Here is a 23,184-nt window from a genome sequence, read left to right on the forward strand (position 1 = left end):
TTATTTTTACTTCAGGACTTAGCAGAGCTTTTGATCGGCTGATATGTACTTGACCATCTTGGAGGAAAACCACTAATAACATTTAATACTGAGCCCCGCTCCACGTCAGGCACTAAGATTCTTCACACAGGACCTCTGTCAGCCCTCATGCAATCCTATGATGTTTGTACACTCATTACTCCCATTTTCTAAACAAAGCATCGGTGGCTCAGAGAAGTTAGGTTGTTCACACACAGTCTCTGTTAGGAGTTAGGAGGAGGGTAGGCAGTACTGGATGTTATTATGGCCAGAGAACTCCAAGATAGCCCAGTGATCCCTACACCCGAGGAGGTCTCTGAGACATTCATACGTACCAGGGGTTATGGCAGGTGGGAAAGTCAAGGACTGCTTTATTATTAGCTAGGGTACAACACTGAACTCTCTGGCAAACCAGGTTGGAGAGTGCAGCTTATGCCCCATCTCCACAGGGCCTCTCCTCCAATCCCAGTAAATACCAGGTATAAAAGAGAAAGAAGACAATTGTGCCTCTCTCCCAGGACTCTGACCCCTTCTCCACCACACCCCAGGTTCCAGAAGGCATACACATCCGTCTGCAGGTACCCTCACATTAGATGCATGTCTGCCTCACTGATGGATAACTAAACATTGATTATAGACTAGTTTCCTGATTCCTGATTTGGCTTCAAACTGAACAAAGCTATTAAATTCCATAAACCAGACTTAAAAGCCTTCTGTGTTTTATAAAACTGGTATAAAAGCACAGTAGAGAATATTAAAGACCTAATAGAGGTGAGTAAAAATACAGAAAGCACAGAACAAAGAAATCCAAACTGAATATGGCTTTACTACATTTGTCACACTTCACTTAAAAAAAAAAAAAATGATGGAATTTTAAAGGGTTTCTGTAAAAGGCTGCAGACTGACCTGGGAGTTTCAAAGCATGAATGAACAAATGCATAAATGAGAACTGCACGTCTGTATCTTTCCATTTTAGTCTCGTCCCCAGACTGCAGGCTTCCTGGCCCCACCTCCACTCGTTCTCATGTGGGCCTGTGAACCTCGGCTAAGATGCACCTGCATGTTCATTACCCAGAAATTCACACCAGACATTCCCATCCAGTGCCACCGACCCAAAGTGGATCCAAGACTGTCCTCTCCACAGTCCAGCTGTCGGCCTCCCATCTCAGGACAGAAAGGCCCCAGGGGTAGATGCTCAGGGTTGATGGCACCCATGATGCCAGGAGAAGGACAAGGCTACCCTCACCTCCATTAACTCCCAGTCGGCTTTGTCCTTCCTTTCTACAACAGCAAGCATCAAGGTAGCCTTCAAGAAGGTGACCCCAGAGCAGAGGAGGTTAAAGCCCCAAGTCCTACATTTTCAGGGATTTTATAACATTTTGCATTTGCCTGGTCTGTTTATGCACATAGGTCTCCTCAAAAAAACATGGCAGGATGGGGCCATTGGGAGTGTGACTGTGGAGATTTCAGGTACCCAAAATCTGGAAGCTGGTAGAAAAGGTCTTTTGGGGAGTTGGGGGAGGTGAAGTATTTTTAGCTATATTGTGCCCTTTCTAGCTCACAATAACCCAGAGAGGAAGGCAGGTCAGGGATGACAGTCCTCACCTTGGGGAGAAGAAGTGGCATAAGTTGCTCAGGATCATCCAGAAAATTTCCTTATCCCGTATCAGAAGCCCTTTTCAAAGGGCAACATGGGTGGTCTAAGGGTCTGAAAATTACTCCAGCCCCACACCCTCTGGTACTGTGTTCAGAGGCATGGCTCATCATCACCACCCAAACAGCTGACAATTACAGGGCATCCTCCATGTGCCAGGCACAGTGCTACTATACATATCATATTATTAATCCTCTGAAGTACTATATCATCCCCATTTTACCAGATAAGGAAACTGAGATCCAGAGAGGAGACAAGCTAACACTCTATCATGTTGCAGGCACCGTTCTAAGCCTGTTACATATACTGTCATATATTACTATAATTCTCATAATAACCCATGAGATGTGAACCTCTACTATCTCCATTCTACAGATGAAAAAACCGAATATAGATAGGTTTGGTAACTAGGCCAGAGATACACAGCAGGTCAGGGAAGAGGCTGCCGTGAACCCAGGCACTCTGCCTCCAGCCCTATTTGGGCAGTTTTAAGTAACTTCCATGATCACAAATCTAGTGAGTCACAGAGATGAAACTTGTACCCAGCTCTGTCTGATGCAGAGCCTGAACCCTATTCTCCATGATCTACCTACCAACTTCCCTCTCGACCTGCTTCAGACCTGCCTGACTCTGTGCTCCTTCAGACATTGGGCCTGGAAGTCAAAGGAAGCTCAGACGTGGTCATCAATTGACCCACAAGCAGAATGGGGCCAACCTTCTGGAATGGTGTAGTAGCCTTTCAGAACCTCTGGGCTTCCACAGACCACGGCTGGTGGCACAGCAAGGGGGCAGATATCACCAACGGGATGTGCGAGATGAGGTCCAAGTAGCAGCAGACATGCACCCTTTGAAAAGTGACCATCCACATTCTTTAAGTATGGGGGGTAGAATAAGAATAACTTTACAGTGGAGAAATCTGACAAATACTACCTCAGCCAGGGATCAAGGTCAACATCAATGGTGATAAATCATGTACCCTTGAGATGACATGATGTATCACTGATATGATGTAATGAATATGGCAACAAGACATGGCCAGCCTCTAGCCCAGGTCAGGAAAGTGTAGGGACATCCTCAGTGTACACTGGCCAGAAGTCAAGGAGCTTGGTCCTGACCTTGCTCAGCCAGGCTCTGTGACCCTGGGAAAGTCTCTCCCCCTCTGTGCCTCAATTCCCTTGTCTTAAAAATGGGATCATGGTGCCTGCTGTGCCCCCCTCTATGAACATGAATGTGAATATCTCTATAAAAATGAGGGTTTGCAACTGATGGACATTTTGTCCCCATACAGGCAGAGAACATGCTATTCCACATCTCAATGGCCCCTCCTCAGCATGGCCCAAATAGAACTAGTCAGTGACAGTCCCCACAACCCAAGATGACCGACCTCCCTGAGTGCCCCCAGGCACACAGAAGTGTCTAGACACCAGTGCTGCCAGCACAGCTCACAGCCAGTGACCATGGAATCCTGAGTCCAGAGGAGCCTTCCTCCCACCGCAGGCTGATCAGGAGGGGCTGCCACAACCCACACCCGTCCCTCCCCTGTGTAGGATGTATGCAGGACGATGTGCAGAACTTCACTCCTCAACTCCTGGGGAGGAAACAAACAGAAACACCGGGCACCTGGAAACATGACCCCATCCTGGGCACAGACCAGAGTGAGCGGCTGCCCAGACCCCACTGGGGCGCAGGGTATATAAACTGCCTATCTTATACGGGGCTGGTTGTCTAAAGCTCGACAGGAAGTCAGTCAACTTGAACTTCTATAGCCCTCACACCAACAGAAACCAGGGTAAAATGTCAGGTACCCCGGCTAGCCTACAGAAGCCAAGTGGATGCAAACCGTGGCTAAAGCCTAGCTCTACTGCCCAGGCCTGGGTTCCAGGGCCCAGGAGCAAGACTACCGGGGTCTAGGAAGGAAAGTACTAAGGAGGAAAACAGAGTTTCCTCAACCTTTCCAGGGTTCAAACCACATCCCGTCTGAATCGGGTTGTCGGCCCCTCCCTCTTCCCCCGAATTCCATCTGCCTGGACTCAGGGGTTTGTCAAGGTAACGCCTGAGCCTGTCTCCTAAGGCCCAGGAGTACACCAGGCTCCAAAATCCCTTTTTCCTCCTTCCTTCAACCTTTCCCTCAACCTCATGTAAATAGCCAACAAGTTTATTATTCATCTCATTCCCTCTGGGCATCTATCCCAATTCAGTGTTCAGAGGACAGCAATGAGGGGGGCTACTTCACACTAAAGTGCAAAGGACTGACAGGCAAGTGCTTCCATGACAGAAGTATTTGCCTTGGTTTACAGGAATCTATGATCCCACAGTGGTAGCCCTGAGTGGAAGACTGTTTGCTCTGCCTACTCTCGGAACCTCTGTTCTTCTTTTCTGAACCCACAGAGTTGCTAAAAGCTGCAAGTTAGTTCATAACTGTTCCTGCAGCTGTTGGCGTAACAACCTCTGTAGCCCCTGGGCTCTCATGAAGAGAGGGAGGCTGTGCAAAAGCTGGGGATGCCCGTCAGGTCTCAGCAGATACTATAGCTCACCTACTATATGTGTTCATGCTTAATACACATAAACATGTGCATACACATACATACACGTGTACACTCTAGATTAGCTGCTGCTTGAGGCCAGGGAATACACCTGTAGGTCTCTCACAGACTGCCCATAATGCCTGGCTCAGAAGACACTCAAAAGAGATATGCAGCTGGACCCCAACGTCTCCGCTGAGATCCACTCCCTATCTCAGCCACATCAGCTTTCCCAAAGCATGGATCTGGTCAGTGCCTCCCTGTCAAACACGCCCCCAAGGCCTGGCCTGCTGTGTCTGGGGCTAGCCTTCAGCTGGCATCCAAGCTTGCAGAGCATGTGCCTGCCTCCCTTAGCCATCCTCTCTCCCACTACTTCCCAACGTGTGCCCTGCGGGGACTGTCAAAAGAAGTGCTGTGCTTTTCCCAAACACACACCGCAACTCTTCCCAGCTGCTAAACTACTCCCTACCTGTTTCTACACAATGAAACTTTACCCACCCTTCAAAGCTCCAATATCACCTCCTCCATGATGCCCTTCTCCTTCTTGCCAAATGCCTGTGACTCAGCCTATTCTGAAACCCTCAGCATTGTGTGGGTCTCCCTTGTGGCCTTCATGACATCCTGCCCAGTTGCTGGGCCCCACCAGAAGCCCATGAAGCAGCAACCTGGTAAACATCTCTGAGAGATTCAGAGTGGCCAGCACCACGTCATTCAAACACCAGACCCCTGGCAGAGGATGTCTATTGGCAAAGGGTTGACCACAGGACATGCGCCTTGTAGGAAAGTCTCCTGGGGCCTCTGGAGAGCTTTACCCACTGCCAGTTGTCCATGTCCCTGCCCTCCCTGCCCTCCCTGCCCAGGCATTGTGGCTCACCCTTGGTAAGGGCTGTTTTTATGGCCCATGTCATTAATCGAGAGCCAATAGCTCCTCGGAGCTGTATACACAGCAGAGGGAAGCTGCAGTCCCTGAGGAGCTGCTATTCACTCCCCCTAGCTCCATGTGGGCAAAAATGTTTTCTTTTCCATTGTGTAAGATGCTTCCAGTGGCGACAAACCCAATACCACCAACAGGAAGAGATAAAAGCCCTGTGGGTGTGAGGAGCAGAGAGTAGCTGCATGTCTATGAAGAACACATGGACAGACAAGTGTGAGCCACAGGGCCGGCCAGTCACACGTGACCCTTCCAACAAACAACAGAAAGAAAAACAAGCTCTGACCAAAAGCAGAGCCAGTGTGCTTCGCCTCCAGGGCCCCTTCATTTCTCACTCTGCAGACACAATCTGAGTGGTGCTGCTCCAAGGGGGCAGTTTGGGCAAAACACACGGTTTAACCACCCCTACCCAGCCCAGCCAGCCCCGCTCTGCAGGACCGCAGCGAGGGGCCAAGGAAGAGGAGAAAGGAGGCCAGGTTTCCTAAGCTTCAAAGCACTGTGTGGGTGTGAGAGGCTGGACATTCGGGTCTGGCCTCCGAATAATCCCGGGCCAAAGCATCAGAAACCCAGATGGGAGGCCAAATTTGCCCTAAAACTCAGAGAAATGGCCTGACCTTATCTCCTCCCTTCCTCTCTGTCAAGTGGAGACAGCCACCACCCCGATGCTCACACATGGCTACCCAAAGTCCCTCCAAGGTCAAACATCAGTGAGCTTAGAAAAAGTACAGAACCCCATTCATGCAGGCTGACAACGTGTGGGAACAGGTTGTTGACCCAGGCTGACTTTGTAAGTATCATCTCTGGCCCAGTAATTCCATCCATGGGAAGTTACCGTAAGAAAATAATCCTAATTAGAAAATATAATCTTTACACATGTGCAGAGTAAAATTTATGATCATAAAAAAAAATAGAATGCATCTAGGTAGCTGAGAAGAGGGAAATGATAAAGTAAACTCAGCGAAACCATTCAAAAAAGGCTCAAAGACTATGACGACACAGAAAATGGCGATGAGTAACATTAACTGAAAATGTCATGAGATACGGCTCTACTTGTACCCTTTCTTTCATTTTTGGGGTTTAAATGAAAGTTAAAAACATTCAGAATGCTTTCAATCTAGAGTATAACTTCTACTTTGCCTAAATTATTTAAAAAACTACATGTTGAGAAGATATAAGATAATCAAGAATAGTGATAATGTTTATGTAGTAGTAAAGGGATAACTGTTTTTCTATTTTAATGTAGTTTTCAGATATTCTCTTACAAATGGGTATTGCTTTGAAACAGAAAAAGAAGTAAACATATTTTAGAGGTTGTTTTAAGTACAGAAGGGTGATCCTTATGTTATGAAGGGAGGGTCTAAGAAGAGGGTTGGACTCAGAGAAATAACCTGGATTTCTGGGGCAAACACCAGATGGGACCACCTAAGATCTAACTCAGGGGAACAGAACTATTCTGACTCAGCCTTTCTGGGTGGGACCAAGGGATTATGATCCACCCGTGCTCCATTCTCACTTTCCCAGGGAAAAAAAGAATGCTGTGAAACAAAGTAACCAAAATAGCACCAATTACACAAGAACAAATTCATCAACAAAGGCCAAAACAACAGCAATTTCTATGATTTAAAATAATGAATACAAAAAAGGCAGCAATAAAGAGCTGTGACAAAACCCAGACGGTGCTCACAGTGCCTGAAAACAAAGCATCCTTCGGCACACTGCAGGAATTCCAAAGGATCTGCCCAGAAGGAGCTCCGCATATGGCAGAGGACTGTGCTGCCACCAGACAGCTCAGCAGAAACACCCAGACCCTGTGGGAGCTCCAGGACGCTCGTTTTATTTTATGAATAGCAGGTTTTAGTAACTCCTCAAAACTCTCATCTTAGGAATCAAGACTTTGGGCAGATGCAGAAATGAATCCCTGGCAGCACATTATCATTCGTCTGAACAACCCCTGGGAAGACTGGTGTTTGGGTCTGCCCACTGCACATCTCACAAAGCTCCTTCCTTACCTCCCGACACAGGCCCCTCAGGGGCATGGACCACATTTGGAGGGACACCAGCAATCTCATCTACTGCATGGACAGCAAAGCTCTGGCCAAAGCCTTGACTCTGCAGACAACGCCCACTGGGCACTGAAAGGTACAAAGATTAACTGGTGACTCTCAAACCAGAGTAGGAAATAATTAGCCGCAAAGAACAAATGTAATTAAGTCTTGAATTAGGGGGTCTCTGAGTCAGTCAATAGTATTAGCATACCTACAAGTCAGGAAGTCATATTTCCCCCACAGCTCAGTTCAAATGCCTCTGAAATCAAAGTGGAAAGATAGTCAGCACCAAACACCAGGAAATGGCAAAATGTCGCTAGACAGCTCAGCAAACGATTTAGGAAATTGCTACCCTCAGTTAATTTAGTATATCGCCTTAGATTGTAACTCTGGAGTATCCAAGCATGGAGAAATGGAGGAGGAAGGGGAAGTGAAGGGGGGCTACTCGCATTAGTATAAAACCAGCTTCCTTGGTCTGTTTGGGTGTGCATACCTTTGCTGTGCACCCAGTTCTGCAGAGGTGTGAATAAACAATGCCCAGCTGCTGCTGAAGTCCTGTGTCCCGGTGTTTTTATGGTGAGCATTGCTCACAGCATGGCCAGACACCCAGCAGGTAGTCAGAGGCAGAGGAACAGCAGCCCAGGGCCCCCTAACTCTTACCATGTGCACTTCACAACTCACCTCCTGGACCTCCCTAGCACTGTGAGACAGAAATATCTTCTTTCCCTGACAATCCACAAGGAGGACGGTCTATTTCCTTTCCCTCTGGTGCCCCAAAGCATAACCTGGCATACAGTCTAGCACATGGTGGGCAGAGACCTAACAGCCAGCAAGGAAGGGAGGAAAAAGGCCAGGCACCTCTTCCCAGATTTTCTGCTAACTCTTCTCGGTTCTTTGGTCACAGAATTTTGTTCAAAGCCATTAATGTATGTGGGACCACAGGACTGGCCAGGCCCTAAAGGCCCGCCTAGTCAACACTTTTAAACTGGTTTAATCATGGAACTCTTCTTTTTTTAAAAGATTTTATTTACTTATTTTTAGAGAGAGGAGAAGGGAGAGAGTAAGAAAGGGAGAGAAACATCAATATGAGAGAGATACATCAATCAGTTGCTTCTCATGTGCGCCCTGCCTGGGAACCTGGCCCGCAACCCAGGAATGTGCCCTGACCAGGGATTGAACCAACAACCTTTCACTTTGCAGGACGATGCCCAACCAACTGAGCCACACCAGTCAGGGCTAATCATGGAACTCTATGACCAAAGAGAATCCTGCTTCAAAGCCAGGTCTACACAGTGACCAAGATCAACTGCTAGGAGTGAAGGTGGGGGTGGGAGAGGTAGATAAGGTAGAATCGCTCTTCCCTTGGTTCCCCAAACTACAGAATCCTAAAGGGGATTCCTGTGACCCTGGACTGTTCTGATTAAGAGCTCACGAAATCAGCCTCATCATTTACAGGTGGGGAAACGGAGGCCTATAAAGACAAACTGGCCCAGCAAAAGGCATACAAATGCTTAGTGGCAGAGCTAGAACCAGCACCTTCGTCTGTCTTTCCCCTTAGAATCCAGGGGAGCAGGAACCACTCTGAGCACCTGCACCAGGCCTGCCCAGTGACAGAGCCCACGTGGCTATTGGAGAAGTAAGCCTCCACATCAGACAGCTTTGTCACTTAAATGCTGCATACCCCTGGACAAGTCACTCAACTCTTCCGTCTCTCTCATCGGTAACCTGGAAGGGCTGGAGAGAGGACCCGGGAGCTGACAGAGCCACACTTGGTTTCTGTGAAGAATCACAAATGCCACCAGCTCTTCTTCCCGTGCCCTTTTAGTGAGCTCGTTTCCGCTCTCCTCAGACCCCTGCTCAGTGAAGCCCCCTGAGCCCTTGCCTTACAGCTAAGAGAATGTTCAGAGCCCCCCATGGTGCAGGAACTTGCCGTATGGAGACAAAGCCTAGATTTTCCCATGGTATGACAACCTGCCAACAAAACCGAGCTTCAACCTCTGACTCCTGAATTCCTGGCTTACCAGACCCCTTCAAGTGGTGGTGTTCCGGACACCCCTTTCATTTCTGGTCTGTGGGCCAGAGCAGCAGGCCTCCACCAAGTGTCCTGCTGTCCCCTAGGCAATCGGGTTCTGTCTGGTCTGGGAACTACAGGAAACTCAAGCAGTCACAGTTCGAGACCTGCTACCCCAAGACCCCAAAACTTCCCTCCTCACCCCTAAAAGACTCAGGTCATGGTTCACCATGGCAAGCAACTAGGCAATATCCAGGGCTCCAGCATCAATCAAGGACCATCTGGAGGAGAAGAATATAGAAGCCTAGGACACCCATCAAGTGAGACCACCCCCAAGGCTCTGGTTCAAGGATGACCAAACCTGCCAGCACTTCCACACAAAGCAGACCTATCACCCAACAATCACACCTCTTCCGCCCTAGGGAAACCAAGGCCCAAAAAATCCTGTAGTTGGGTATCAAGAGTTTAAAAAAAAAAAAAAAATCCTACTCAGTCATATTGCACCTCTTACATCTAGATTTGATATTTTATAGTCAGATAAGTATAGATTCAAACTAGAAAGAACAGAATCACAGATCTGGATGGACGGTCACCTAGTCCTACTGCCATTTACCAGGAGCAAACTGAGTACCAGAGGCTGGGTACATGCAAGGGACAGTCAGGGCTGGAGCCCAGAGGCCCTGATCCAGGGACACCGCACTGCACCACTCATGTTGTGGGAGCCATGTACCTAGGCTCTGCCCTCGAGTCTCTGGGCAGGCAGCTGTTACACAGAGGGTGTTGCTGGCCCCCTTCCCCTGTCTTTGTGCTTTGGTGGCATTCCTCTGATACAGGACACCAGCAGTACTGGAGCCAAGGAAACAGAGGCAAACACCAAATACCAGGGGCTCGCAGCCAGGTTACCTTTGGGCATGATCTGATGCATGGCGACGGAAAGGAAGAAGATGGAGTCACTGTAGTAGGCCCCGGAGCCAGCACTGAAGTGTTTCTGCATGGCTTCCACCACGGGGAAGAGCTTGTCCGTCAGCACAGCGACATCATGGAAGACAACCTGCAGCAGGGCATAAAGAAACCACAGGACACTTAGCACACACGCGGGCCCACAGGGCAGAGACAGACAGTGCCTCTCCAAGGTCACCAGCAGGACATCCCAAGTGAGAGTTAAGGAAATAGGAACAATGCTGAGTCAGCAGAGGCTGGCTATGGGGACAAGCACATCACGTGGGAAGGGTGTGCAGGCACACGTGGCGGGTGTCGTGGAAGAGGAGTGGGAGCAAGGACGGGGATGGGAGCAGCCCCCAGTCTGCTTCTGGCTTCTGAACTACAAGCTGAGCCATCCTGAAAGTAGTTCTGTGCCTAGTGGCTGGAAACCATGTGAAACTGTCTGGTCCTGAAATTGGGACCCTCAGCCCAACTGCGTGACCAGCACTGGCTTTAATATCGCCACTCCTGGCGGCTGTTACACATCCCTCAGAGTACCCGGGTGCTCCACCTGCCTTGTCCAACAGCATGAACAACGAGAGGGTCCCCCAGAAATGCCTTATGCCACAAGAAACACATCCATCGACCCAACCAGCAATTTGTGAGTGTCCCGGACATTTAGGAGGTGCTATGAGAGGTACAAAGAATAACCTCAGAACACTTAAGAGTCTAGAGATGTCACTGCTGCTCAACAGAGTCCTGCAGTTTATTTTCACATACACACACTGACCCCCATGACAACCGGAGACTTCAGTGAGGCAGATACCACTATTATAGCTCCAAATTACAAAGGAGAAAGCAGGTGCTCACAGAGATGCACTTGCCTAAGGTCACCTGGCTAATAAGTGGCAGAGCCAGATTCCAAGCCCCATGGTCGTCCCAATAGAAATGCACCCACTTTCTGAACAGCAACCAACAGGGGAGGAAGACACCAACAGGACCAGTGATCGGAGCTGACAGAGTCCAACAGGACCCTAATGAGTTGCCTTCTTTGTTTGACATCAGTCTAAGTCCGTCGTCGTCGTCCGTCGACCGTCGTCGGCAGCCGTCCGTCTCGAGAGACGATGGTGTAGCTTCTTAAGAGCCTATCTGCACCGCCGAGAATGGCTGTGCAGTCCGACTCGGGAGTGACACGGTATCTGTCTCCTCCCGTGTTGAATCGACATCTTGCGATGACGCTGGAGTGTCCTCTCCAGTGAAGCTGAAGCTGAAGCTACAGAGCCTGGGCAGGGTCTAAGTCCAACCCTCATGGAACCCCAGTCTCATTCGAGATACCAAATTACCCTGTACTCTGCTCACATACTTCTTTCAAGTTTTCCCTGCTGCCCCATGTGCCCTGCAACATCTGAAAAACTCCATGGCACACAAGAGGCACTCAATAAATGCAGCGCAAGCCAGAAGCCCAAATAGTCTTCTTCCCCCATTCTGCCCTCATGAGAGATCTGCTGATGACCCCTTCCGTCTCCCTTCTCCCTGGCAGCCAAAAGGGCAGGACAAGCCAGCAAGGCTGCCACATGCTGCTCAGCCACCCCCATACTGACCCCAGGGCCAAGAGCCCGCCTGAACAGGGAGCCCAGAGCACAAGGAGAGGTCCCGCGAATCCCGATGGACTTGCTTACGCTGTCAGTGGCCATGCCAGCAAGCATCACAGACCCTGACAGGTGTCCCCTGCCTTGTCCCCCTCCAAACCAGCCTCTGTGGTGCCTCTTGAGTAATCTTTATAGACAAATACATTTCTTTTTTTCCTTGGCTTCAAATCCTGCGATGGCTCCTCACTGCCCTGACTTACAGTCCAAATTGCCCAGTGAGGCTTATGAGGCCCCACACTAGTGGCTCTGGCTACCTATCCCTCCCACCCTCCCCTGAGGACTGGGCAGAAGAAAATCCAGCAGTCCTCACCCTGCTCACCACACCTGGGTGTCCTATGTCCTTGTATATTTGTACCTGCTATTGAAACTCACAGAATTCCGCCCCCCCCCCCCGCCCCCAGCTCTACCCCTCCCTGCCCACCCCTGTTGCCTGGTAAACTCCTATCCAGTCTTCCAGCTTTGCCTGGACACCTACTTCAGCCTTTGCACAGCCTCCCACGACTCGTCCCGCCCTCGTGTGCACCCTGTTTCCCACAGGGGGAGGCTCCACTTCCCTGACTGACTCCTCTACCGGTCTGTTTCTTCATCAGCAGTATGGGGCCAGGAGCTGTGACTGCTTTGTGCCCTGTGCTCAGCCAGGGACCCCGTGCCAGGCCACCAATCAGCACAGATTTGCTGAACTAAATGAATCAGGCTTTGGTCAACTTACTAAACCTCACTGAGCCTCAAACACAGAAATGATAACACCTACCTCCTACGGTGGCTGTTAGGATTGCCTGGGATTAAGCACCTAGCTCAGGGGCTGCCACGCTGCACTTAGTCCTGAGTGTGAGCATCATGCTCTCACCTCCCTCTACCGTCCCCTGAATCCCTCTCCTCACAGATCAGCCTTCACTCATGAGCCAGCTTTTCCCTGTGAGCCTCATTACACCTCCAAACTACCACTGGATCCTAGAATTTGACAAGAAACTGGAGCTGACAAGAGGGCTCTCACAGAAATGGAAGCCTCTGCATTCATTAAAAAAGAGAGAATGGACATGTAGAACCAATAGCTCACGCGAGCTCTCTGCCTCGCCCCCACTGCCGCCCCTGCCCCCCAGCAGGGCCTACCACAGCCAAACTAAAGGAGATACAGAGATTAGAGCAGCCAGATTCTTCACAGGAGAAAATTACATCCCATCAGCACTAATAGATTTGAGGACAAACTGTACTCGGTACATTGTTCCAAATGCTGTACAGTAAAGCCTGCTCCAATGAACATTTCACATAATAAATCTACTTAAAGATAAATTAATATGTTCCGTGGAATAAACTTGATGCAGCAAGAATCAAACCACAGACACTGCAAGTGTGAATCAGAACACCCAGGCCTGGCCCTGGCCAGGTAGCTCAGTTGGTTAGAGCACCATCCCAATACGCCAAGATTGTGGGTTCAATTCTCAGTCAGGGCACATACAAGAATCAACCAATGGATGCATAGATAAGTGGGACAACAAATTGATGCCTCTGTCTCTCTCTCTCATTAATTTTAAAAAACAAACAAACAAACAAACAAACAAAATGTCCAAGCCTCCCAATGTCTAAAACAGGTTTGTAAACTGTGACCTCCCAAGAGCAAGTTCGGAGTCTGGCACCTTCTGAGGCCCCAAGCCCTGCCCAGGGTCTAGTGCCAGAAGGGGTAGAGAAGCAAGAGTGATGGAGAGAGAGAAAAATAGAAGGAGAGACAGAAAAAATGCCACCCTCCTTCCATTCCTCCTCTCTTTCAAATCTCCCACATCAAGGGCTACAGGAAGAACTACCATGTAACCTAGAAAGCAGGAATATGTATAAAGTAACTCCCATATTGAAGGAAATAGGCCAATGAGGTCCAAAACAATGATTTGCACCAAGTTGACTACATGACTTCTGGGGAAATAGATTAAAAAGCCAAATCATTATTAGTAACTTTTATTTATGTACATTTAAAATAAAATATCATATTAATTATAAAATATTATTTATCCAACACCCAGGTAGCAAATTGATTTCCTTTTGAACTCTTCATGTGTGTCCTCGACCTTAATGCCTTTACCAACTCTAGAGTGGAGTTGAGTCATGCAAGCAATTTTCCAGAACACATCCTTGTCATCCATTTACAGTGTTAGATACAGCTCCTCGGGAAATTACGTAGGATGCTGTCATTGGAAATGGTATCCCAACCCACAAGTACCCATGTTCTTATCATTAAGGCAGTTGGTTTTGTTCATCAACCTCTAATCATATATTTGTAGTCTCCTTTTTATTAATGATTTTAAAAGGCTCATTTATATCAATATTCTACATTTATACTAAGCAGATCAAAACCCCAGAAATGACTAAACCTGTTACTTTTCTTTGCCTCTTTTTATTCTTAATGCTGTCATGTGACTCCTAGAAGCACCCAAGCTCAGTAATGACTGAGGTTGTTTCAGGCTGAGCTGCTCTTAAACTGTACTTTGCTGTTCAAAATAAAGCATATAGTAGAGAGAACACTCTGTAATATAAGATTTTGAAAAGACTCAACTCATTTAGTAAAGGACAATTTGGGAATGGGGGTCAGGAGGGCTTGTCTCAGCACTTCCCGTGTGGGGAGGCCAAAGCAAGCAGAACAACAAGCCTGGTGCCAGGCAGGTGCAGACGGTTTCGCCAGCCTGGCTCCGGGCTTGCTGGCACAGACAGGCCTGAAGAACCAGGCCACAGCTCCCCTTAAGCGTCCACTGGGGACATAAAGCCATGCCAAGCCTTAGCTCAATTTAGTGGAGAAAACTCACTTATCACTTGCTGTGCCCCCCTGGGAACCGCGTCATGCAATGTTCCTGGAGCCAAGAAGGGAAGTGGCAGGAGCTGGCCCTGTGCACAGGGAGATGCTGGGTTTCCAGGAAACACCGACGCCTGCTTAAAGAACAACAGCTCCTCCAGCCACAGACAGCAGTGCTCAGCCAGAGACTGTCCCCGGAAAGTCTCCTGTAGGGAAGAGGGAAAGGGCAAAGCTCTGGGAAACCTACCCAAATCTAATATTCCCAGTGCACCCTACCACATGCTGGACTCCATCTACTGTAGGAATAGCAACTAGGTGTCCACTTGCCTCGAGGGGCTGCCTGGAGCACTGGGTAGAAACGATTCTGTGGCAACATCTGGACTCACCAAGAAAGTGTGCCATTATCAATGTCAACGGGTGGGCCAACTTGCCCCCCATGGAACTATCGCCCCAGCTCTATGGGCACTCAGTTTGGGCTGGAATCGTGACAGTGACAAGGACTGGGTACCCCCTAAGAGTCCACCTCAGGCATGAGATTCACAGTTCTGGGTTCACATGCTAACTCCACCACTTAACTGCCTGGCAACCCTGGTCAAATACGTAAACTCTATCTCCTCCATAAAATGGGAAAGAATCACAGTGCCCATCTTATAGGGCTTTTATGAGGAATGTACTAAGAGCTTGGTAAAGAATAGCTGACATTATCACCCCATTCCAATGCAGTTAAAACGCCTTTCCTATGCAAGAATACCTAGATCTGAGAAGAGAATACATTCTGTAATGAATAGGCCAAGATACCACATGGCAGTAATTGGAGCTACCTGGCTCTGATGGCAACTGACTAGGATGGAAGATCCTAGGTCCTGCCTCCTGCTACACTCTGCTCACAACCTGGTCCCAGCTCTGCTGGGGGCTGCCTGGTGCCCAACCTGAAGGCTCCTCCCATACTCTTCATGCTTAGCATAGAGCACCTATTTGAAAACTATGCTTCTAAAATTACTAAAACAATTCAAACCAATACAATTCTGATTGAAAAGGTCCTAATATATCAGAAAAGTCACTAAGTAAAGATATCTGCCTCACAATTAGAAATAACATGTTCCCTGTGCGGGTTCCCTGCTCGTATACCTCCTCCAGCCTGGCAGGGCACCAGGGAAGACAGAAGGAGAAAAGGCCTCTTTGAGTTCAAGAAGCAGGCCGGATTATTTAGGGACCTGACACGTATCTGGCATGTTCCCAAAGAGGAGCTGTTTGCGCCTTCTCAGAGAGAGAGGCAAGTCTCCCATCATCCCCTGCCCCACAGCATTCCTGAACAAGTACACCGAGTGAGTGACTTGCCTGAGGTCAGTGGATGAGGACAGAGCTGGTCAGCTCCCAAACATGCATTCTTAATCTATGTGATCACAGTAATCGATTCCAAGAACTGGAGGAAAATGGTTTTCCAGGGAAAAAGATTATTTTCTCATAGACTTGCACCATGAATGTAAAGGCATATGTCTATGAAGAAAAGGAAAATCCAAGAGCCCAGCAGTTTTCAATGCTACAAACATGTCAAACACTTTCACACCTCAGGGCCTTTGCACAGGCTATTCCCTCTTTCAGAAGGCTCTCCCCCAGAATCTTCAGATGTCTAGATCCTTCAACGGATTCAGATGTCAGTTCAAAAGTCAACTCCTGAGATCTTCCCTGACCAAAAACAGTATCTCCCACCCCCACACAAACACCCAGTCCTCGCTATTCCACTTCCAGATTTATTTTCTCCATAGCACTTATCACCACCTGACATGTTGCATTTTTCAGTGTCTAGTCTTTTACCACTTGTCTCTTCCTAGGCCGACCAGCCTATAAGGTGCCATAAAAGAGGGGCCTTGTCTGTCTTGCTCCCTGCTATGCCTCCAGCTCTCAGCAAAGTGCTTCACACGCACTGGAAACTCAGCAAATGCTTGCTGTAAGGAGGAAGGAGCAAGTAAATGAGCAGAGATAAAAGCATCCAGGGAGGACAAGGTAACATGACCGCCTGCTCCAGGACACAGAGTGGTGACTCTGCAGGGCCTGTACCTGGGAGCCCTGAGAACTCCACAGCTCCTCCCGAACCCCGGGGCCTCCCCCTGGGTGTGTCATATACTTTCCCCACCTCCCTCCCAGCCTTTGCCCAAAGGAGAGGAACTTCTTCCCCATGAGACTTACTCTAAACCTTCAGAAATATGATTATTCTCACCACCTTTAACCTGCTGGTTAGAACGTTTGTAGAAGCTGGGCTGCAGCATCTCACTATGAGCTTTGTCACTAGGAGCTATTGCCTAATAAATTTTGTACCCAAACCGCAAGCTGCCTCAGAATAACTATGCCCTATATTTCAGTTTTATTTTTGAAATTATATCATCAAAGGTATTTTCTTAAACAAAGTTTTCCTGGACTAGGAAGTGATAGAGAGATGACTGAATGATTGGTGACAGATGGGCAGAGCAATAAAGAGATCCATTAATCTCTCTTTTTTGTAAATCACTATCCTAAATACACTATCAGTTATCCGTGGGCACCTCTTCACTGCCTCCAATAATCTTTAACTCTCTTTAAAACCAAAGATCTCCCAGGATAAAGAAGAAGTGCTCTGAATGTTGGTTTTAAATGGGAGAGTTAAACATTATAATTGGCGTACAGTTTTTTATTAAAACAAAAAAAACAAATCCACAGGTTGAGCCCCTCTGTAATGTGATTTTCTAATGTCTTCAAGAGAGCCTTAATATAACTTGATTTTGTCGGGAAGAACCACAATTAGCTGAAGAGGAAAAAAAGAAGCCTGCCCATCTAATTTCCAAAGTAACTTCCAACACCCATCCTCACAACCCACTCTACTAAAAGCTCAAAAGCTATAGCCATCCTCACAGCAGGGTGTCCCGTCCCCACAAAACACCCTGTCTGACCCCCTCCTCACCCTCATCTCACCTCACACTTACTGCACCATCCGTAGTTTCTGGAAAACCAGATCTGCAGTTCACGTTCTAGGACCTCTACAAGATTCGCAACATTCCAGCAGAGACGAGCCATATTCCAGTTCTCCAAAACCTTGATCTGACCAGGGTAGGGCGGGGGGAGGAGGGAACGTAACATGGGACAGGCCGGCACCTGTGGGAAGGCCCTAGATAGAGGGTGTTGAAGGCGCAACCATCAACAGGAGACGCGTGTCTAGCGAGCCTGCCAGCTCCAGCCACACTGCTAGGACGGCAGCCTGGATCTGAGGTTCTCCGGCTTCAGTGTGCACGGGCTCTCGCTGGGGCACCTTATAAAATGCAGACTCCTGGGTCCTGACCCACCCCAGGCATTCTGAGCCAAGTTCTAGGGTGAGGCTCAGGAATCTTCAATTAAATACCAGGCCGAGTAGTTTCATTGCTGGTGATTCTACTGCAGACACTTTGAAAAGGGAGGTGACAGATGGCCCCCCATTCAGTCAGACTGCCCCAGGGTGGGTTCAGCTCCCGGAATCACACTGCAGGAGGCTATGGGCAAACTTCCAGAGTATGTCCAAGGCGGCAGAAGGTCCAGAACCCTTTTATCAGAGGAGCAGCTGGAAGATCTGTGGTTATCTGCCCTGGCAAGGGGGCAGGGGCAGGCAGGTCGGAGAGGGAGAGAGGAGCACACAGTCCGACACAGATGTCAGGTTGTCCCCTCCAGCTCCTGCATCTACCCCCACGCATGGTGTCACCATGTTTTAGTTTCTTGCCTATAATGAAGAGAGGATAAACGGCAAAGATAAACACCCTTCCCCTTTTAAACCTCAATTCTCTGTTGACTCAGGAGCCCCCAACAGAGGAACAAGCAATCGGCCCCAAAGGAGAGCAGGCCACCAACAGCTGGAGCAGAGGAGAGCCCAGGCCAAGAGCTGGACACAGTGCCCTCTGTGTGCCCAGTGTGGCCGCACCAACTTTTTGCCCCTCACCTGTCCTTGTCCTCCTCGCCTCCAATGATAAGGGGCCTCTGGCAAGCAGGTAAAGAGATGAAGACCTTGTTGGCACAGCAATGCACAGAGGCTGCGTATACACGAGAATAAGCAGGAAAAAAGGTCGGTGTGTCTTATAGGTGCTCTGTTCTATAGACCTGCAAACTCCTGGGCCTTCCAAGGGAATTTCCAGGATGACCACCAGGCACTATGGCAAACCACTGGGACGGAGCCACATCCTCGGAGTGCAAGGAAGAATCCGAGGAAAGACTAACGCATTGAGAGGAGTGGAGAGAGATCGAAGGGGTGGCCCAGACACTCCTCCAAGGCTGATTATGAATGAAGTATACAGTGACTCCAAAAATTAAAAAAGTAGGGCCGGAGCCTGTGGCATCAATGCGCTGCTGTGTCCATGGAGAGAGGCTGAGGTGTCTGAGGTCCGACCCAAGGCACTAGGGCACCGGGCAGCGAGGATGTCGGCTTCATTAGTCCAGGCCACTGTCTGGGCTGTGAGCAAGAGGAAGCTGCAGCCCACCCAGGCCACCCTCACGCTGACACCTTCAGCAGTAAACAAGATAAAACAACTTCTTAAAGATAAGCCTGAACACATCTGAAAGTCGGTGTCCGAACCAGGGGTTGTAATGGCCTTTCTTATACTCTAGAATATACAAAGACAAAAGGAGATTCTGATGAAGAAGTTGTTCAAGATGGAGTCAGAGTGTTCATCGAAAAGAAAGCTCAGCTGGCACTTTTGGGAACAGAAATGGACTATGTCGAGGACAAATTATCCAGTGAGTTTGTGTTCAATAACCCAAACATCAAAGGAACATGTGGCTGTGGAGAAAGCTTTAACATTTGACTCCTCAGGACTACCCTGGCCGTAAGCTCCCGGAAAGCCTGTGGAAGCCCTGGGCTCACTGAAGAAGTCATGGAACTGTCACGTAGTTAAGGCTTATAATGCATGGCTGCCTATGAGGAAAATAAAGTGATGCATTTGAAAATGAAGACAGTGTGTGAGATTTCAGAAGTGATACTTGTATTCTTTTTAGGGAACAGAATGTGAGAAGCCATCATTCTCTTTGGGTCATTTTTCTGATCTGTAAAGAAAAAAATCCTACCCTACACTAGTTCTCTTGCATCCTTTCTGTTAGAACCAGTTTTACGGAAGGTACCTACCTGGGAGGATTCCAGTAAATGCTTTCTTAAAAGGTGTCCACTCTACAGATCTCTGCTGAATGGCTTGAATGTGCCTCTCCAGGCCAGATGGACGGCTCTTAAAATTCAGAGGCAGCAAGTCCTGACTGCTGGGTTGATGTGATGCCACATTGTTTTTCTACACAAGGTTGGCACAGCCTTTCTGCATTTTTATCCAGAACTTCATTGTCAGATGCCTCATGTGCTCACCTGTTAGCAGCATCAGGCGTTAGATACAAGTGTCAAAGATTTCCTTGAATGGTTTTGAGTGATGGCATAAGAAACACTTCACCTACCATTTTTCATCCATTTCCTCTGCTGCCCTAAAGGTCTGCTCAAGATGGGATCTTCAGCTTAGATCCTTTTATTTGAAAGGTCTCAAACAAGCCATGTAGCCCACCACCTCAATTCTCTGCCTAAGAGGTGGGGAGAGCTTGTACCCACCGCACACCGCGGAGTCGTGGGTTGAGGCGCCAGCCTGGTGCCCTGCGGCTGGAAGTGAAGGTAAATGCACCATCTGGCTTCTCTCTCTGACTGACATTTTGATGAGATTTCTGTGTAATTTGATGGAGATCTAATTCTTATTTTATTCTGAGTGAGAAAAATCTTATTTTAAAACCCCTTTATGTGAATTGCCATGCTGTTTCTTTTGAAGTATGAAGCAGTGGTTTATACTAACAGGGAAGATACTATAGCAACCCAGAAATACCCTTTTGGAATGTAGTAGCAATTGTGAAGCAGAACATAAAGGTCTTTTCCTAAAATTCCCAATATGCATACACTTTCTGAATCCTAAGTCCGGTTGCTAAAACTTTTAAATATAATATTTAACCTTACATTTTTGGCATCAATTTTTCTTTTTAACAGTGTTCCTTTTACAATTTAATTACTGAGTTTCCTGGGTTTGATATATTAAGTGTTTTATGAGATGCCATATGCTTTTTTTGAAAGCCAAGTCTTATGAATTGAAGTAGCTGAGTTCCTTCATGTTTGTCATATTTGCTAAAGAACCTGTCACAAAATGCACCAAAACCTAGAGTAGTAGCTTTACGCTCATGAGTCTGTATTAATATAATTTGTGCAATACTGAATGTACGTAGTGATTGAGTTGTCAATAAAAAAAAAAAAAATGCGGCCTCTTTGTGAAAAAAAATTTTTTAAAAAGTAGGAGCAACAAATAGAAAATGTCTGTGAAAATCTTCCAGACTGTAAGTGTTCATGACCAGCTAACGGTGACATCAGACTGTGGCAGATGCCTTCCAGATAGTCTCGACGGAGCTAAAGGGTCCCGGAAGCATGAATCCGTAACTTCTATAGCACGGTTTCTCATCCAGCCCCCACAACCCCACGCCAGCTTCACCTGGCCGCTCAGCCCCGGCTGCCCAGCCTCCCAGTCTCAGCCCCATGTCGCAACATTGAGCAGCCAAGCTTAAGAACAAATGCACTCACTCCCTCCCTGCCTTTTTCCAGCGCTCACTGAAGAATACTTAGTGATCACTTTCTAAAACAAACATTCCTTCCATAGTGAGTACAATCATTCCTTAATTCACCTCTTTTACAAATTAGGAGGTAATGCTAAAATTTTCTGACCATAGAAAGCAGTTTTCTACAAAATAATGTTTTCCATCACAAAATGTAAGAAATGATAGGAGAGAGAAGTAAAGAGGGAAAGGAGGAGAGACGGAAGAGAGGGAAAAGCCACATTGTCAGGATCTTAACTGTGAAATCTTAGCATACACTGTCCCAGTCTACCTCCTCCTCAAGAAGTCCAGTGGTTGTAGGTCTCTCATGTCTTCTTCACCGGATTCCTTGATGTGTTCTTTATTTGTGTAGTAATTTCCCATGGCCTGTAACCTCCCAAAGAATACTGCAGGGGTTTTTTTTGTTTTTTAAAATAATTTATTTATTTGTTTGTTTATTTTATTTTTAGAGAGAGGGGAAAGGAGAAAGAGAGGGAGAGAAACATCACTGTGTGGTTGCCTCTCACTCGCGCCCCCAACTGGGGACCTGACATGCAACCTAGGCATGTGCCCTGACTGGGAATCGAATCAGCGACACCAGCCAGGGTAGGAATACTGCAGTTTCACAAGTGACACCTATCGGGATACACTTAGCCAGCGTCCTGCTTCAACCAGGCAGGAAGGCAGCCTGCCCCACACCCTCACACTCCCAAGCTGAGCCTCAGTCCACACTGGCCCTGTCCCCTCCTGACTCTCTGCCATAGAGACACAGCTGGAGCCCAAGGAGGCCCCTGGAGCGCCCTGTGGAGTTCAGACAAGTCATACTCCAGGACAGTTTGTCACTTTCGGAGGCTGCCCACTGTCCTAGGTTTCACAACCCCCCACCCCTATCCAGTGCTCCCCTAGATGTGGTACACACCTCTGGAATGGTACCAAAGGGACTTCTAAGAGGCACACATACAAACCATTTTATTTTAGTACTTATGGATTTATTTTGATATGTACAATAGAATACTAGGCTAATTAGTAAAAACACGCTAGAACTATGGCTTCACAGATATTACCTAAGGAGAGGCTAAGGAAAAAGGGGGGAAAGGTGAGTCAGTTTAAACCATGCACTAAGTAGGTAATGCTGAAGCCAGTGGCAGGATACTGGCAGAAACTGAACAGGGGACCTGACTTCTGAGACATTGCTGGTGTCCCTCGCCTCCTTTTGCGGGTGAGATGGAATGTTTAAAATTCCAAGCACAGAGTCTGCCACCCAGAGGTGTTCATTCACACACTGAGTCCCTGCCTTCCGCAAGGTCACACACTGCTGACATCACAACCAGATCCTCGTCTAAAAGCCTCTCCATGCATTCTCTTCCTGTGACCTCAAGCTAAGACAGTCTCCCCAGGCATCATGTTCAAGACCCCACACGCGAGGCATTGGCATGTGGTCCACATGGGCCCACAAAGAAACAAAATGTGTGCCAGGCAGCAGTGCAGACACACATGAGCTCACCCGAGCCTCACCATGACTTGTGTCCTTCATAGTAAAGGTGGCCGTGGCCAGAGAGGTGAAGTCACCTGTCCAAGGTGGCTTGGTAGACTGCCGAGGCCCAAATGTGAACTCAGGTCATTCTGATTCCAGAATGCAAACAACCTCTCATTCACTAGGGATGGCCCCCCACTCCACCTTCTTCCTATTTTATTCCCGCCCGAGGGACAGAGCCCGACTGGGTACACCATGAACCCAGCTCTGTCTCCCGAGGTCACAGGTCGACGTCGGAATAAACCGTTGTGTAGAAAACCTCGTCCTTCCCCTGAACTATTAAGGGTCCTTTTCCTGGATGGATCCAGAATCCACCTGCTTCTTCCACCCCTAGAAGCCACCACCCTCTCCTCCTGGGCCAGGACAATGACCTCCAACAGGTCTCCCTTTCATTGTCTTCCACACAGCGGCCTCTGGCCCTTTTATACTCAAAACCAAGAAGCAGCGGCTCCTACCACTCTGTCAGAGTCAGGGTCCTCCCTGGGCCTGGGCCAAGACCTGACCTCCTCCTGCTGGGTCTGCTGCCCTTTCC

General features: G+C 48.2%; 1 protein-coding gene and 1 pseudogene across 1 annotated transcript in view; one reads left to right on the top strand and one right to left on the bottom strand.

The window, feature by feature from the left end:
• XXYLT1 (xyloside xylosyltransferase 1) overlaps positions 1 to 23,184 on the bottom strand; it is a 179,655-nt gene that overhangs the window by 133,086 nt on the left and 23,385 nt on the right. The window contains exon 2 of the mRNA XM_090283280.1: positions 10,085 to 10,232. Coding sequence (XP_090139406.1) covers positions 10,085 to 10,232 — 148 coding nt within the window. The remainder of the gene's footprint in view (positions 1 to 10,084; positions 10,233 to 23,184) is intronic.
• Positions 18,923 to 19,460, top strand: LOC150021125 (iron-sulfur cluster assembly 1 homolog, mitochondrial pseudogene; annotated as a pseudogene).

Source organism: Furipterus horrens, unplaced genomic scaffold (genome assembly GCF_987537825.1).
Source record: "Furipterus horrens unplaced genomic scaffold, mFurHor1.1.pri manual_scaffold_1, whole genome shotgun sequence".
Classification (NCBI taxonomy): Eukaryota; Metazoa; Chordata; class Mammalia; order Chiroptera; family Furipteridae; genus Furipterus; species Furipterus horrens.